Source organism: Exophiala oligosperma, assembly GCF_000835515.1.
Source record: "Exophiala oligosperma strain CBS 72588 unplaced genomic scaffold supercont1.3, whole genome shotgun sequence".
NCBI classification, from domain to species: domain Eukaryota; kingdom Fungi; phylum Ascomycota; class Eurotiomycetes; order Chaetothyriales; family Herpotrichiellaceae; genus Exophiala; species Exophiala oligosperma.
In genome coordinates this window covers 3,965,653-3,977,269 of record NW_015622820.1, presented here as the reverse complement: position 1 = coordinate 3,977,269, position 11,617 = coordinate 3,965,653, and the positions used below count along the sequence as shown (strand labels likewise).

The 11,617-nt window shown below is 45.4% G+C and overlaps 3 protein-coding genes across 3 annotated transcripts; 2 read left to right on the top strand and 1 right to left on the bottom strand.

Annotated features, from left to right (window-relative positions):
- Positions 1–5,792: 5,792 nt before the first annotated feature.
- On the bottom strand, positions 5,793–6,632 carry PV06_04126 (uncharacterized protein). The gene is made up of 2 exons (XM_016404981.1): positions 6,584–6,632; positions 5,793–6,523 (listed from the first exon to the last, which is right to left on the bottom strand). Exon 2 carries the CDS (start codon positions 6,440–6,442, stop codon positions 6,071–6,073), a length of 372 nt encoding a protein of 123 aa, XP_016265986.1. The 5' UTR covers positions 6,443–6,523; positions 6,584–6,632; the 3' UTR covers positions 5,793–6,070.
- A 159-nt stretch (positions 6,633–6,791) lies between these two features.
- Positions 6,792–7,849, top strand: PV06_04125 (uncharacterized protein). Its single transcript, XM_016404980.1, has one exon. It carries the CDS (start codon positions 6,978–6,980, stop codon positions 7,620–7,622), a length of 645 nt encoding a protein of 214 aa, XP_016265985.1. The 5' UTR covers positions 6,792–6,977; the 3' UTR covers positions 7,623–7,849.
- Positions 7,850–10,179: 2,330 nt separating this feature from the next.
- Positions 10,180–11,325, top strand: PV06_04124 (uncharacterized protein; the record flags this gene model as incomplete). The annotated part of the gene is made up of 1 exon (XM_016404979.1): positions 10,180–11,325. The coding sequence occupies exon 1, from the start codon at positions 10,468–10,470 to the stop codon at positions 11,323–11,325; it is 858 nt and encodes a 285-aa protein (XP_016265984.1). The 5' UTR covers positions 10,180–10,467.
- Positions 11,326–11,617: the final 292 nt, after the last annotated feature.

Here is an 11,617-nt window from a genome sequence, read left to right as displayed (position 1 = left end):
AGAGGGAGGAGTGAAGAAAGAGTAGAGGGAGGAGTGAAGAAAGAGTAGAGGGAGGAGTGAAGAAAGAGAAGAGGGAGGAGTGAAGAAAGAGAAGAAAGAGGGAGGGAAGACGGGTCTGATTGGAGAGACTGGATGAAAATGGGACATGCAGTGGAGCCCACATGCTCTCGCACTGATCATCGATCGGCCAAGAGCTAAAATGTCTAGATTATGCCCTTTCCGGATCTTGATGCCAAATACTAGCCGGCTATCTCTTCTTGAGCGGCAGTGGTGCTGAGCCTGGTGTCCTTGTTCTGTTAGGGCACGGACTGAGGAAAGGCTGACTAATCATCTCTGCAAAGTCAATCCTCTTGGTGTCGGGCTCACCTGGAGGGCAAGGTTTAACTCAAAGAGGCGTCTCCCCGAAGGAGACTCATACATGACCGTCGCAGGGTGATTTCTGCTCCTCACACGGAGTAGGTTAGAAGATTTTGCGTAGTTATCACTCATCTCGTCTAGCTGTATTTTTCGGGATTTGGTAGAGTAACTTGGCCATGCCTGGTCACGTCGCTAGAGTCGTGTACTGTGGACGAACACAAGTGGAAAAGAGGGAAGAACAGGCAAGTGTGAGAGGAGGGAGAAAGGAAGAGTAGACTGAGGGAAGGGGACAGGCAGGATGAAATAATGGGTGGAGTGGAGCCCTGGGTTCTCGCACTGACCACTTTTCGTTCCCCTCGTCCTGACATGTGCTGCACAAGACTGTACCGTACGAACAGGACGGTCACACCCCTCTCAGGCGTCAGCATTGTCTCCTACCAACCCACTCCCTCTCTCGACCTCGCCTTCACTCACCATGGGCGTTTGCCATACCTACCTAGTATAGTACTGCGGTGACACAAGCGAAACATAATACCCTCTTACAGTAAGCCAAAAGCTAGTACATTGGCCGGCCGGATTTCAGAAATGTAGGGTGAATCTGTCTGAGTTAGGCGTAGTAGCTGACACGGTGGAATGACAAATCCGTCCTAAACATTCGTCTGATATTGCCGGCAGATAGTCAGTATGCCGATAATGGACCAGCTACGACAGTAGTGCTACGGCGTTCTCTTGTAAAGCAGATCAACTCTGGAACGGATAAGACGATCTAAGGAGTAGGAAGGATAATCTAAGGAGTAGGAAGGATAATTCCTTATTTATGACTATAGGTATTAACCATGTCAAATGCAGTCCATTCCTACCGTTATAAGAGCTTAGTGACTCGATCTTGAATCGTGATGTATATACAGGTCTTAAATGCCTGCGGAGCTCCTCAAATCCATAAGAGCCTAGGTACCTATAATCTTAACTCGGACAGGTAATAATATCCTATAACAGTATTAATGTATTAACAATATATTTATTAGAGCTTTTAAACCGCCTTATTTATAGACTATAAAGTATATTATTCCCGAGTTATATCTTATTAAGTTTAGTAGTGATTCTAAATCTTAGTAGCGACTAAACATTAAATAGGAATGTATAGATAGAATAGTGATGGTATTTTCCATATCTTAAAAGCTTTATTTGCATCACTATTAATGAACTTAATCCTATTAGTAAGCGCACATTCTCTTATGTGGCTGTTACCCACCAGTCTGCACTGTACCGTCCAAGCGATCAGGCTTTATCTCTTATTCTCTCTCTAGGTATATAAGCGGATAATGTTAAGTAGTCTTGTGAAAATGGCATTAGATAAAGAAGGAGGAGCGATTTAAAAGAAAAAGAACGCCGCGATACAGCGGTCAGGGTTATCATATAGAGGGTATAAGCGACGATAAGGAAAAGTAGGTATGATGTGAGCAGAGCGAAGGTTCCAGGGCCAAAAACGTTAAGGCGCCTAGAGATAAGTTTATTAGGGTCGCGATTTACTGTTCTTAATAAGGGAGGTAACTATCGCGGGTAAAAGCTATTAAAGAGAAGAGAGGTCAAAATTAGTGATAATAAGATTTGCTGGTCACTTGTTAGTGGTATTAACTAGATCTAGTGCGTTCAATAGATAAAGATGTTTTAGTTTATACTAATACTCTAATCTGCGAAGTTAATAGATAGATTTAAATAGTGTAGGCCTTAATAGATAAAACATTCATTAGTCTCTTAACTTCTCTACACACTTTAGAAAGCATAATTTATTATTTAACTAGTAAAAGTGAGAGATAAGGGGAGGGCAATAGAACTCATTAAGAACTTATTAAGATAATTGCCAAAGATTAATAGCGTAAAGAATAGTACGTACATATATTATTAGCTAGTCTTTAGCCCTTTTAAGGATAGCTCTCAAAAGCGAACTGCCTATTCAATTGAAGTTAGTTAGATATAGTTCGAAAATTGTGTCGCGATAACGCATGCGAACTAGTGAGAGTAAGACAGGATTAAAGTGATCTATAATTAACAGCGCAGCCTGTCCTTAGCCTAGATAACTAAGTGCCCTTAGTAAGTCATATATAATACCTAGTCTAGCCCACTTAATTAGATAACGGTGTAACTCGCCTTAGCCTGCACTTTTTTCTATACTAACTAACGCAAAGACTTTAACTCTTAAAGAGACTAATATAACACTGTGCTAATTAATGTGAGAGCGCTTACTTTTCTCTATAATATATGGTTTTATTTAATATAGAGGCCACGAACGTGTAGAGTTATGAATAGGCTAATCTACATAGTAAGAGTCTTAAATAACGGGGAACACAGGATTAATGGATTATTAACATTTTCTAAATAAATAATATGCAGTGCAGAGCGATAATAGTGAATATCCTCATAAGATTCACCGCTTAATAGACCTTTAATAAGTCTCTCTAGCTTCCCTAGTAGAAGACCTCACTCCTAAAATCCCTCTTAAGATCTCTCTCTTAAAGCTACATAGTTAGCTTCTATCTCTATCTGCCATAAAAACTGATAACATGAGTGAATGTAATGAATGTCTCTATAGGAGAAAAAATGCTAATAAGGCGAGGTAGATATATTATAAATCGTCTCCTACTAACTTCTCCGTACTAGAACGAAATACAAGGTTACTAAATAAATACATTAAGCGCCTATCCGCAAAGAGAGCCCGCTTACCTCTAGAACCATTAGATAGCGATGCATTTATAAAGAAGTGATTATTAAGTATCCTACCTAGCGAGGAATGCGATATCTAAGACAACATAAGTTTATCACCCTTGAAAAGATCTCAGTCCTTAGATTTGTTAAGCCGCTAACCTTCGCAATCTAGTGACAGTATAGAATCCATAGTTTTAGTAGATAAGAAATACTTAGCGTATAAAGATGTGAACTACCTAGTAATCTTAGAGATAAAAGGCAGTTTTATGCGGCCCTCTAATACTAGTCTCGTGAAAGAAGATAAGACATTATGCGAGAAGCTTCTCTACACGCCCTAACCGCGTCCTAATCATTCGTTATTTAATGACTGGTTCGACAAATTTTAGACCCTAATTCGAGGCCGATCCAAAGCTTAAGTCTACCTTAATCTATATCCCCTTCTCGTTTTATTAGTTAAGAACCTATCCATTAGTGATTAAGAAGAATTTCGCGGTCTGATTAAAGGTTATAATGACCTCTAGATTAAAGGAATTTCATTCTATGGTCTCTAACTATAGCCGGACTATATATACAGATTTAAATGGTCTAACTTTACCGAAATTTAGCGCCTAAAGCTCCGCATTAAACCTTTGGAAAAGTTATACTATATGACGCGCGAGGACATCTATTTTCCCTTCCTAACTAGTGAGGTAAAGTATGAGAAGTAGGGGCTTAACTTAGCAGATTTACTAAATGCTTATAGTATGACCATTACCCTAAGGGGAATTATGGACGTCTTTCGTAAGGCTAACTGTGCCTTAGAGGTACATAGGAGGGCATTAGGATATTCCATTTCACATGACAACTGAAGCGTGTATATCTATGCTCATTATCCTAAGGTGTAAGGTAAGAACACGTTATACTATCGCGAGACAATCAAAAAACTTAACGTTAGAGATAAATTAGGCGAATATAGATAGATTAGTTACTAGTTTACCCTTAACGTTTACTAAATCTTTGCTCCGGCTCTACTTAAGCGACTTATTACCATGATTAATGAGCTACCTAATCCGCTTATAAGGACACTTAAACTGGCTAACATTAACGATCTTAGCGTATAAAGCTCGCAGGATAACAGTAGTGCGCCCAAATCCCAGGATAAGAGGTTTCGTAAACCATAGCGAGGGTAGGGCTTAAATGCCGAGTTTCGAACCATGATTTAGAACCTATAACAGTAGCTAAAACAGTAACGAAAAGACTCTAAATAATAACGAAAGAATACGAAGGATTAAGAGACCATATTAGCGGCTTAGCTAGAACAGTAACGAAAAGACTCTAAGTAATAACGAAAAGAGCTAGTGCAATTACTTAAATAGTAGAGTGATTAGATTAAACAGCAAAATGAATAGCTTAAAGAGTAGAGCGGACAGCTTAGGCACTAAAGTGAATAGATTATAGAGCTTCTTCTGAAGTAGTGATATGTCTCAAGTCTTTCTAGTCATTATATCTTTTACTATTTAACATGGCACTAATGGTTCCTACCGCCTATGATGGTTGAATTCCTTCTACTATAGCCTACTTCTAATCTGGTTAAAATGAAAAGTATCGACCGAGAGTTAAAGCTAAGATCACCTTGACTAAGCCTAGTTCACCTAACTAACGGGACGACGACGAGGATTTAAGAAGTAAGACAAAGTGTGCTACGTATCTGCGATCGGCGCGTAGAAATATCTAATGCTCAGGACCCAGCTAGCTATCGCGTTACCCTGGCCCTCTAAAGTTAATTTGCGTGGTTTAGCTATAAGGGCATCATTAGGCAGCCCTGTATCGTCCTTCCGATGTCTTAAAGTGACCCGTGTTCTTCGCATTACGGATCGAACGCGCACATTAATTAGATACAATGGACTCTAGATACTAGCGGGCATATAGCCTCTTAGTTAAAATTACGTCGATACGTGATGGCATCCTTCGTGCAGCACTAGCAGCATGCGTCATTAGGGCTGCTAGTCTGCTGATTCGCCCAGGACGACACGCTTAGAAGTTAATAATCCTAGGAAGTGAATCGTGAAGGAGCCTAACCGGGCTTATGTAGTAGCTAAGAACCTACCAAACTAAAGGGGTATAAGAAGGCACTCTGCCCCTACTCTTATCTTCGTCCCTCTCTATATGTCTAACTTCATAATCGCACCGCCATTCTCTAATAAGCGCAAAATACAGCCTATTCCTAATTAAGCATTTTCTTAACGACGCTGATTGCGAAATTCAGGTCAAACATGATTCGGTTATAGATAGTGCTTTTAACATGAAGAGAAAGTTCTCCTCACTATTAATGTAGGCACGGCAATTAAAGACAATATTGCTGGCTAAATAGGCTGAACTGGATTGTTATATCGCTCAGTAGGGACGATAGCGGCCAGACCTTCAAAGCATCGCTGAAGGTACTTAGAATAAGCTCCGACAGTAAACTCATAAATTGCGGCAGTGTAGAAACGAGAACAGGGTACTACGTATCCAGAATCAAGAACTGGGCAATGATTTAGAAGCTGCGCATAAGGAATTAGAAAAGGTCGATCACTTACGATGCAATATCTACATGGTGGCTTTTAAGAATGCTGTGGTTCCGTGCGGTCATAGTGGCTGCAGAGAATGCTTGGAATTATGGCTTGGACAAGGCAAAGGCTGCCCTTGGTGCAAGCGAAGATTCGAAGAAGGTGATGTTCGGGATATCTACCTTGGATCCAGTAATGAGACCTAGAACACCCAGGAGGATGATGATGACAAGACGGATGTTATCTCACTGAGCAGCGACAGTGAGTAGAACATCTGAGCGTTTTATAACAATTTCGTGTTACTTGCAGTCGCACTTATCAGGTTCAAAAGCGAATCAAGTCTTCGGTAGCATCAAACCAGCTACATTCCAGCTCAATCTCCTGGAACCGTGCCATATGCTCTCGCTGGTATTAAAAAAGTCTCGGCAGTGTTACCTTGAGAGAATGACCAACCCCTTTTCGAAGACATCATGCACACAGATCTATCTGGACAGAGTGGGAAGACGCGCGTCGCCTATGAGCTGGCTTTTGATCGAGGCGCGTCGGTTTTGCAATTCGTCAATGGTTTCCTGAAGCTGGAGGGCTTCCCGCTCAGCCTTTTCGATGCTGGCTGTGAAATTGTTTCCCTCGCGCCTCCACCTCGCAATGTTGTCTAGCTCCTTCTGCTTGCGTCTTTGTTTGACTTCGATTTCTTTGCACACTCGGCATTGCTCTCCGTCTCTGTCGATATTGTCGGGATCTGCAAGGCGAGCACCGCAAGTTTCTCCGATACGGTGTTGTCGAGGACAACGTTGCTTCATGTTGCCCCATTTCCAATCCACGCAGGCAAAATCGATGCGGGCGTAGTAGCACATGATGTTGGGTGAAGAGTGCGAACGTGGTTACTGGTGATGACCTCGGGCCTGAAGCGTCAATTGCTTGATATATGAAGCTACCTAGATACCTAACTGGTCTCAACCTTCTTCGTTGCGAGTAGACAGGAGACAAAAACTTACATATGGTGCAGGTACCTTTTGCCGTTGGCTGTGAGTTGCGAGAGTTTTGGAACGATCTACGGAGTACTTGGACAAGCGTTCCGGTCCGCTGTTCCGGCCGTTCGCTCGCGGGCAGGATGATCGTTACCCCGCTTTGCTCTTCATCGGAGGAATGAATGTTTTGGATAATCCTCACTAAGACGAATTGATGCAAACTCCTGTCTCACCTCAAATGTGTTATGTCAAGGTCGAAAGTCGCAGAGGCACGTGCTTAGCAGCCACATTTGTGGTCACGGTCACTGGCAAGCCAGATCCGCAACCTCAACATTGCACTTGGCTTGTTGTCCGGAGCCGTCCATGTTTCCTGGGAATGCTTGGACATAGACTCGCAACCACGTCGTGACACCGCGACAATATGGATCGTGAGGCAGTTGTTTCCGAAATCGATAAATTATCCCATTTGGCCCAAACTGCAGAAACGGTTGGCGCCGACCTACACATCCGCACCTCTGCGATCGCAGACCTCTTCTCGAACTGTGTCGACTGCCTAGAACGGGTTGATTGGGACCGAAATCCGAGTCATAGCTATGAGGTATCTTTGGCAAAACTGATATTGCTAGAGGCAAGACTAAGATTCTGGGGAGAGACGCTTGGCCTCCAGGCCGCTGGACAGGAGTGCTGCTACCTAAGGAATGGGTGGGCGCAAGAAGAGAAAGAGGTCGCACAGTCACTCATTGGGATCAAGGGCGCACTCCATAAGCTTTGCCTCTTTGGACACACCTCATCGCCTGCGGTTGGTCGTTATGAATTGGGGCCAGACTGTATCGATGCGCCCGAGGGGATCTACTCGAGCCTTCCCGACATAAAGCGTGCATTTCAGCTCGCCACAAAGGACCGTCCGCAAGAACCCTTGTTGAAATCGTGGAATAAAGTGTGCTGGGTCCCCCGTGATCAGATAGAGCTGGACACTCTCATTGACAATCTGGCAACTTACGTTAACCGCCTTGAAAGAGTGAGTGGCCGGCTTCATGTTCTGGCTCTGCAGCGAGACCTTCTTTAGGCAAAACTGGCAACGATCAACTCTCGACCTGTCATATTCCTGCTCGTCATGGCAGCCATCGAAAGTGACTGTTGTCGAATTCGTCTAAAGTGCAGAACCAACAAAACGAAACTAGACTAGATTGTACGGATGGTCACTTCTACATGGGACAAATCATTCTTGCACGAGCTCGGGTACTAAATAAGGACATTATCGATACAGATGATGGGCAAGAGCCTACCAGTATTTGATAATTCCCACCACTCGGATGGCAACTTTGTGCAGAAATGCATCATCTGATCTCACTTGCAAGCATCCCGAAGGCTTTGTTGGCTTCAGTCATGGCACATGAACTTAAAGAGCTTTGCCTTAACGACCTATTCTTTATTTCACTCTCTCTTACCCAGAAGCGGGAAGTGTTCGGATAGGACTATTCAGTCGACCTCAATTGATCAAGCCGCTTGCCTCCGAAAGAACAGGTTGAATACACGCTTTTGTCTGCCGCATTGACTTGCGCTGGTATTGTGGCCACGACGGTGCCGAGTTATGACCAACCACCTTCGTGGAAAGTCTGGCTTTGTATAGCCACTATGACTAGGATTTCAGTGACACTGCTTCTAATAAGGGACGCTCAATTTGTCCCCTTGAGGTCTGTATTCAATATGTTTGACACTCGGCAGACTCTTTAGTCCAGATCCCACCGATCGTCTTTTTCGCAACGTATGTTTTTGAGGGATGGAGCGCCAAACAGGAGTTTATGTGGTCTTTTTCCTACTCAAGATCCTTTTCGTCAGTTGACTGCGGCGGTGGACTGCGGGGGCGTAATACTGCTGATATCCTCTCTTTCGCCGAGAGTCTTCACTTCTAGAAGAAGACCAAGAACACCTTCCGTGATCGCTCTCGGCTGGCAGAAAGCATAGCACATTATCGCTCCACCGAGCTATTCGCATGGGTTCTCGTACCCTGCTCGGGTTAAAGGTGACTACCTCACACAAGGACAGATTCGACCAGTCCGGCTCAAATAATTGGTAACCGAGAATTTTTGCGCGATAAGAATATCCCAGTCGGTGCTGACGAGGGCAACGGGTCTTCAAGTTGGTCCATTCTCAATCATAGTAGCGCTAGTTCACTGTGGTGTAGAAGCACATGTTTGTTCTCCTTTCAACATTAGTATGTGCCGAGCATTGTCTGGCAGCAGACAGCACTCCATAGTCATACGTAGGGTTGTGGCCGAATGGCTGTTAATAAGGTTGATCATCGTTCGATCTCCCTCCCTTATTCCCGCCGAGCTTATGGAGGGACTGGCTTTGCTTGCATAACCTACACCCTGATATCCGGTTTTATGAGATAACTCTGCTTTGCTGATCTGGAGTTTGAATGCCACGTGTTATCTCCCGCTTTGGAGACAGTGCCAACAATGCGCGTATTAAGATCTGCATAGCATTATGCCCATCTCTTCTTTCGTCCCTTTTGCGGTAGAGACGGGCCCAACATGACTGCATCTTTCGTCTCCTGATTCCTAAGCACTGTTAGAGGACCTTCCCATCCAGCGCGATTGGTCGAGCCACAGTAGTCTTTTAACCCTGTGTTGAGGAGCCTCTCTCGGTAGTCAAGTCGGAGGGTTGTTGCTGAGGTTAATCGCATCACATTGAGGTGTTGTGAGGGGTGGTCCAGCCGGAGAGGGAACGCGATGGTAGGACGGTAAACGGTCGTCGAGTGCGCCTTTCATCCGAGCTTGTTCGTCTGTAAAACGCGCGTCTCATCGTTATGTTGCTCTGTGGTCCATAGGCCGATCCCGTCATCTTGATCACACTTCCCACGCTATGAGGATAAAGCGTTGCCGGTAGCAACAGGATACTTGCGCCGCACAGGCGACAAAGCGGAAATCCATCTTCTCACTGACCCAAAAGTTTCGGAGGTGTTCACATCACGAGGTGAATATGTCCTGGGTGTGTGATTCAAGGCCTTTCCTGTCGTGTTTGACTGGGAGGTTCCTGAAATGGAGAGCGTTGGATTTCTTTACTTCTCGTTGCGAAACTTGTGACAGGCCGCACCGAGGTCCAGAGAGAACAGCCTCTGAGCCTTAGAGTACACACCGAGGAATGTCGTATGCCGTAAGGGCAGCAGAGACAGCGTCCAGATACCACTTGCCCATGTGTCCTTTTCCATGTCACCTCGACCCGCGGATTGAACGATGTTCGAACACGAAAGTAAGCGTTGCAAGAGATTGGCTCAGAAAAGGGTGGCAGTAGGGATGGATGGGGCTTGATAATAACGCAGGTCACCCAGCTGCGTCATTGGGGGTGGCTTATGGCCTAGCTCGGGGGATGATGCATCCCTTAGTCCCGAGTAGTGCCTCTTTCACGAATGCCCGGGGACGGAAGATCGACTTCAAGCACACCGTCTTCCTACCCGACGGCATTTTACGGTATCGCTGAGTGAATAGTACACGGCGAAGAGGCGGAGTTGAAGGGCAAGAGATGGTCTACCACACAGAAAATCATACAGTACTAGGCAGAGGAAACCATAATTTGATAAAATCACCATATCGAGTCACACTATTGATACTCCGTACCAACACCACCCATAGCTCAAAACAGATCTTTCACACTTCACCTACTGCCACTTACACAGCCCGCCGACATCGCGGCACGCCATCGATGCAAAGGACGCTGTGGCCACGGGTCCGGTTGCTGATGGTGTCTCGGCTGTCGAAAGCGGTCACTGACCCGGGGGGTATCAAGGAACGGCACTTCATGCAGCGCATCCCAAACAATCGACTATTGCAGTCGACGGCCAGACGCTGGGTGGCCCAGCGATAGCAGCACAGATAGATAGAACAAGGACCGGATAGGGACTGGCGGTCATGTCCACGGTTTGCGCATACACTTTAGGACCGTTATCCGGCCACAATCCTCTGCAATATCTTACAATATATACGGCTTCAGCCGTGATTACTTTCCCAGACGCAAGGTTCAGCATTTACCCCGTCTCATCCTCGGGGAGCATCGGGAAGATGACTGAAAGGAAACTCGCCCTCGGCTGTCCCAATACATTGAGATCGATGCACGAATTGGCGATTGAGTACAACGATATTGGTCGACATACAGAAGCCGTTCAGCTGATGGAGAAGTTGTTGAAAGCGCACCAAATGAAACTCGGACACAACCATCCTGTTACTTTGATGTCGATGCATGAGCTGGCGGTTGATTACAACGATGCTGGGCGATGTGAGGAGGCACTGCGTCTTATGGAGCATGTGGTCAGACAACGCGAGTGGATCCTTGGACACGACCATCGCGAGACGCTGGAGTCCATGCACGAACTTGCGATGCTCTACAGTGGGAGAGGGCGATGTGAAGAGGCGCTACGACAAATGGATGAGGTGGTGAAAATCCGAAGACGAAAGCTTGGAGAAGATGATTCGGAGACGATTGAGTCGATGTACGAGCTAGCAATTGAATACAGCGAGGACAAACGATACACTGAAGCGTTTTCACTCATGCAAACGGTCGTGGAATTACGTAAGAGAGTATTGGGGGAAAATGATCTCGAGACCTTGGAGTCGATACAACAAGCTTGCGATGTTAGCCCGAACCTTTGGAACGCGATGCAACCTATGAAGCATAGGATCGCTCGCATACAGAACTCTGTGCATGTGGTGCTGAGCGGAACGTTTACCCGACCAGTGATTGCTACCGACGCCCACAGTACGCCCCAATGATAGAAACAGCTACGCAACCATGCGAGCATGCTCTCAGGAAGCACGTAAATCTGTTACCAAGTGGAAGAAGGCTTGTAAAGGAATCTGTTCCCCTGAACACCGTAAGTCATCCGCATGCGCGTGTGCAAATCATATGTCCTTTCGCGTTAAATCCTCCGGAGCAGCGACACCAGAATCTGTCCCCATTCTTTTCCTCCGTCATTCCTTTCGACCTAGTGCTTTACGGGAGACTATTCCCCCCCCCCTCCCAGTAAACAGCTTGACAACTGACTATCACTTCACCTGCCAGTTT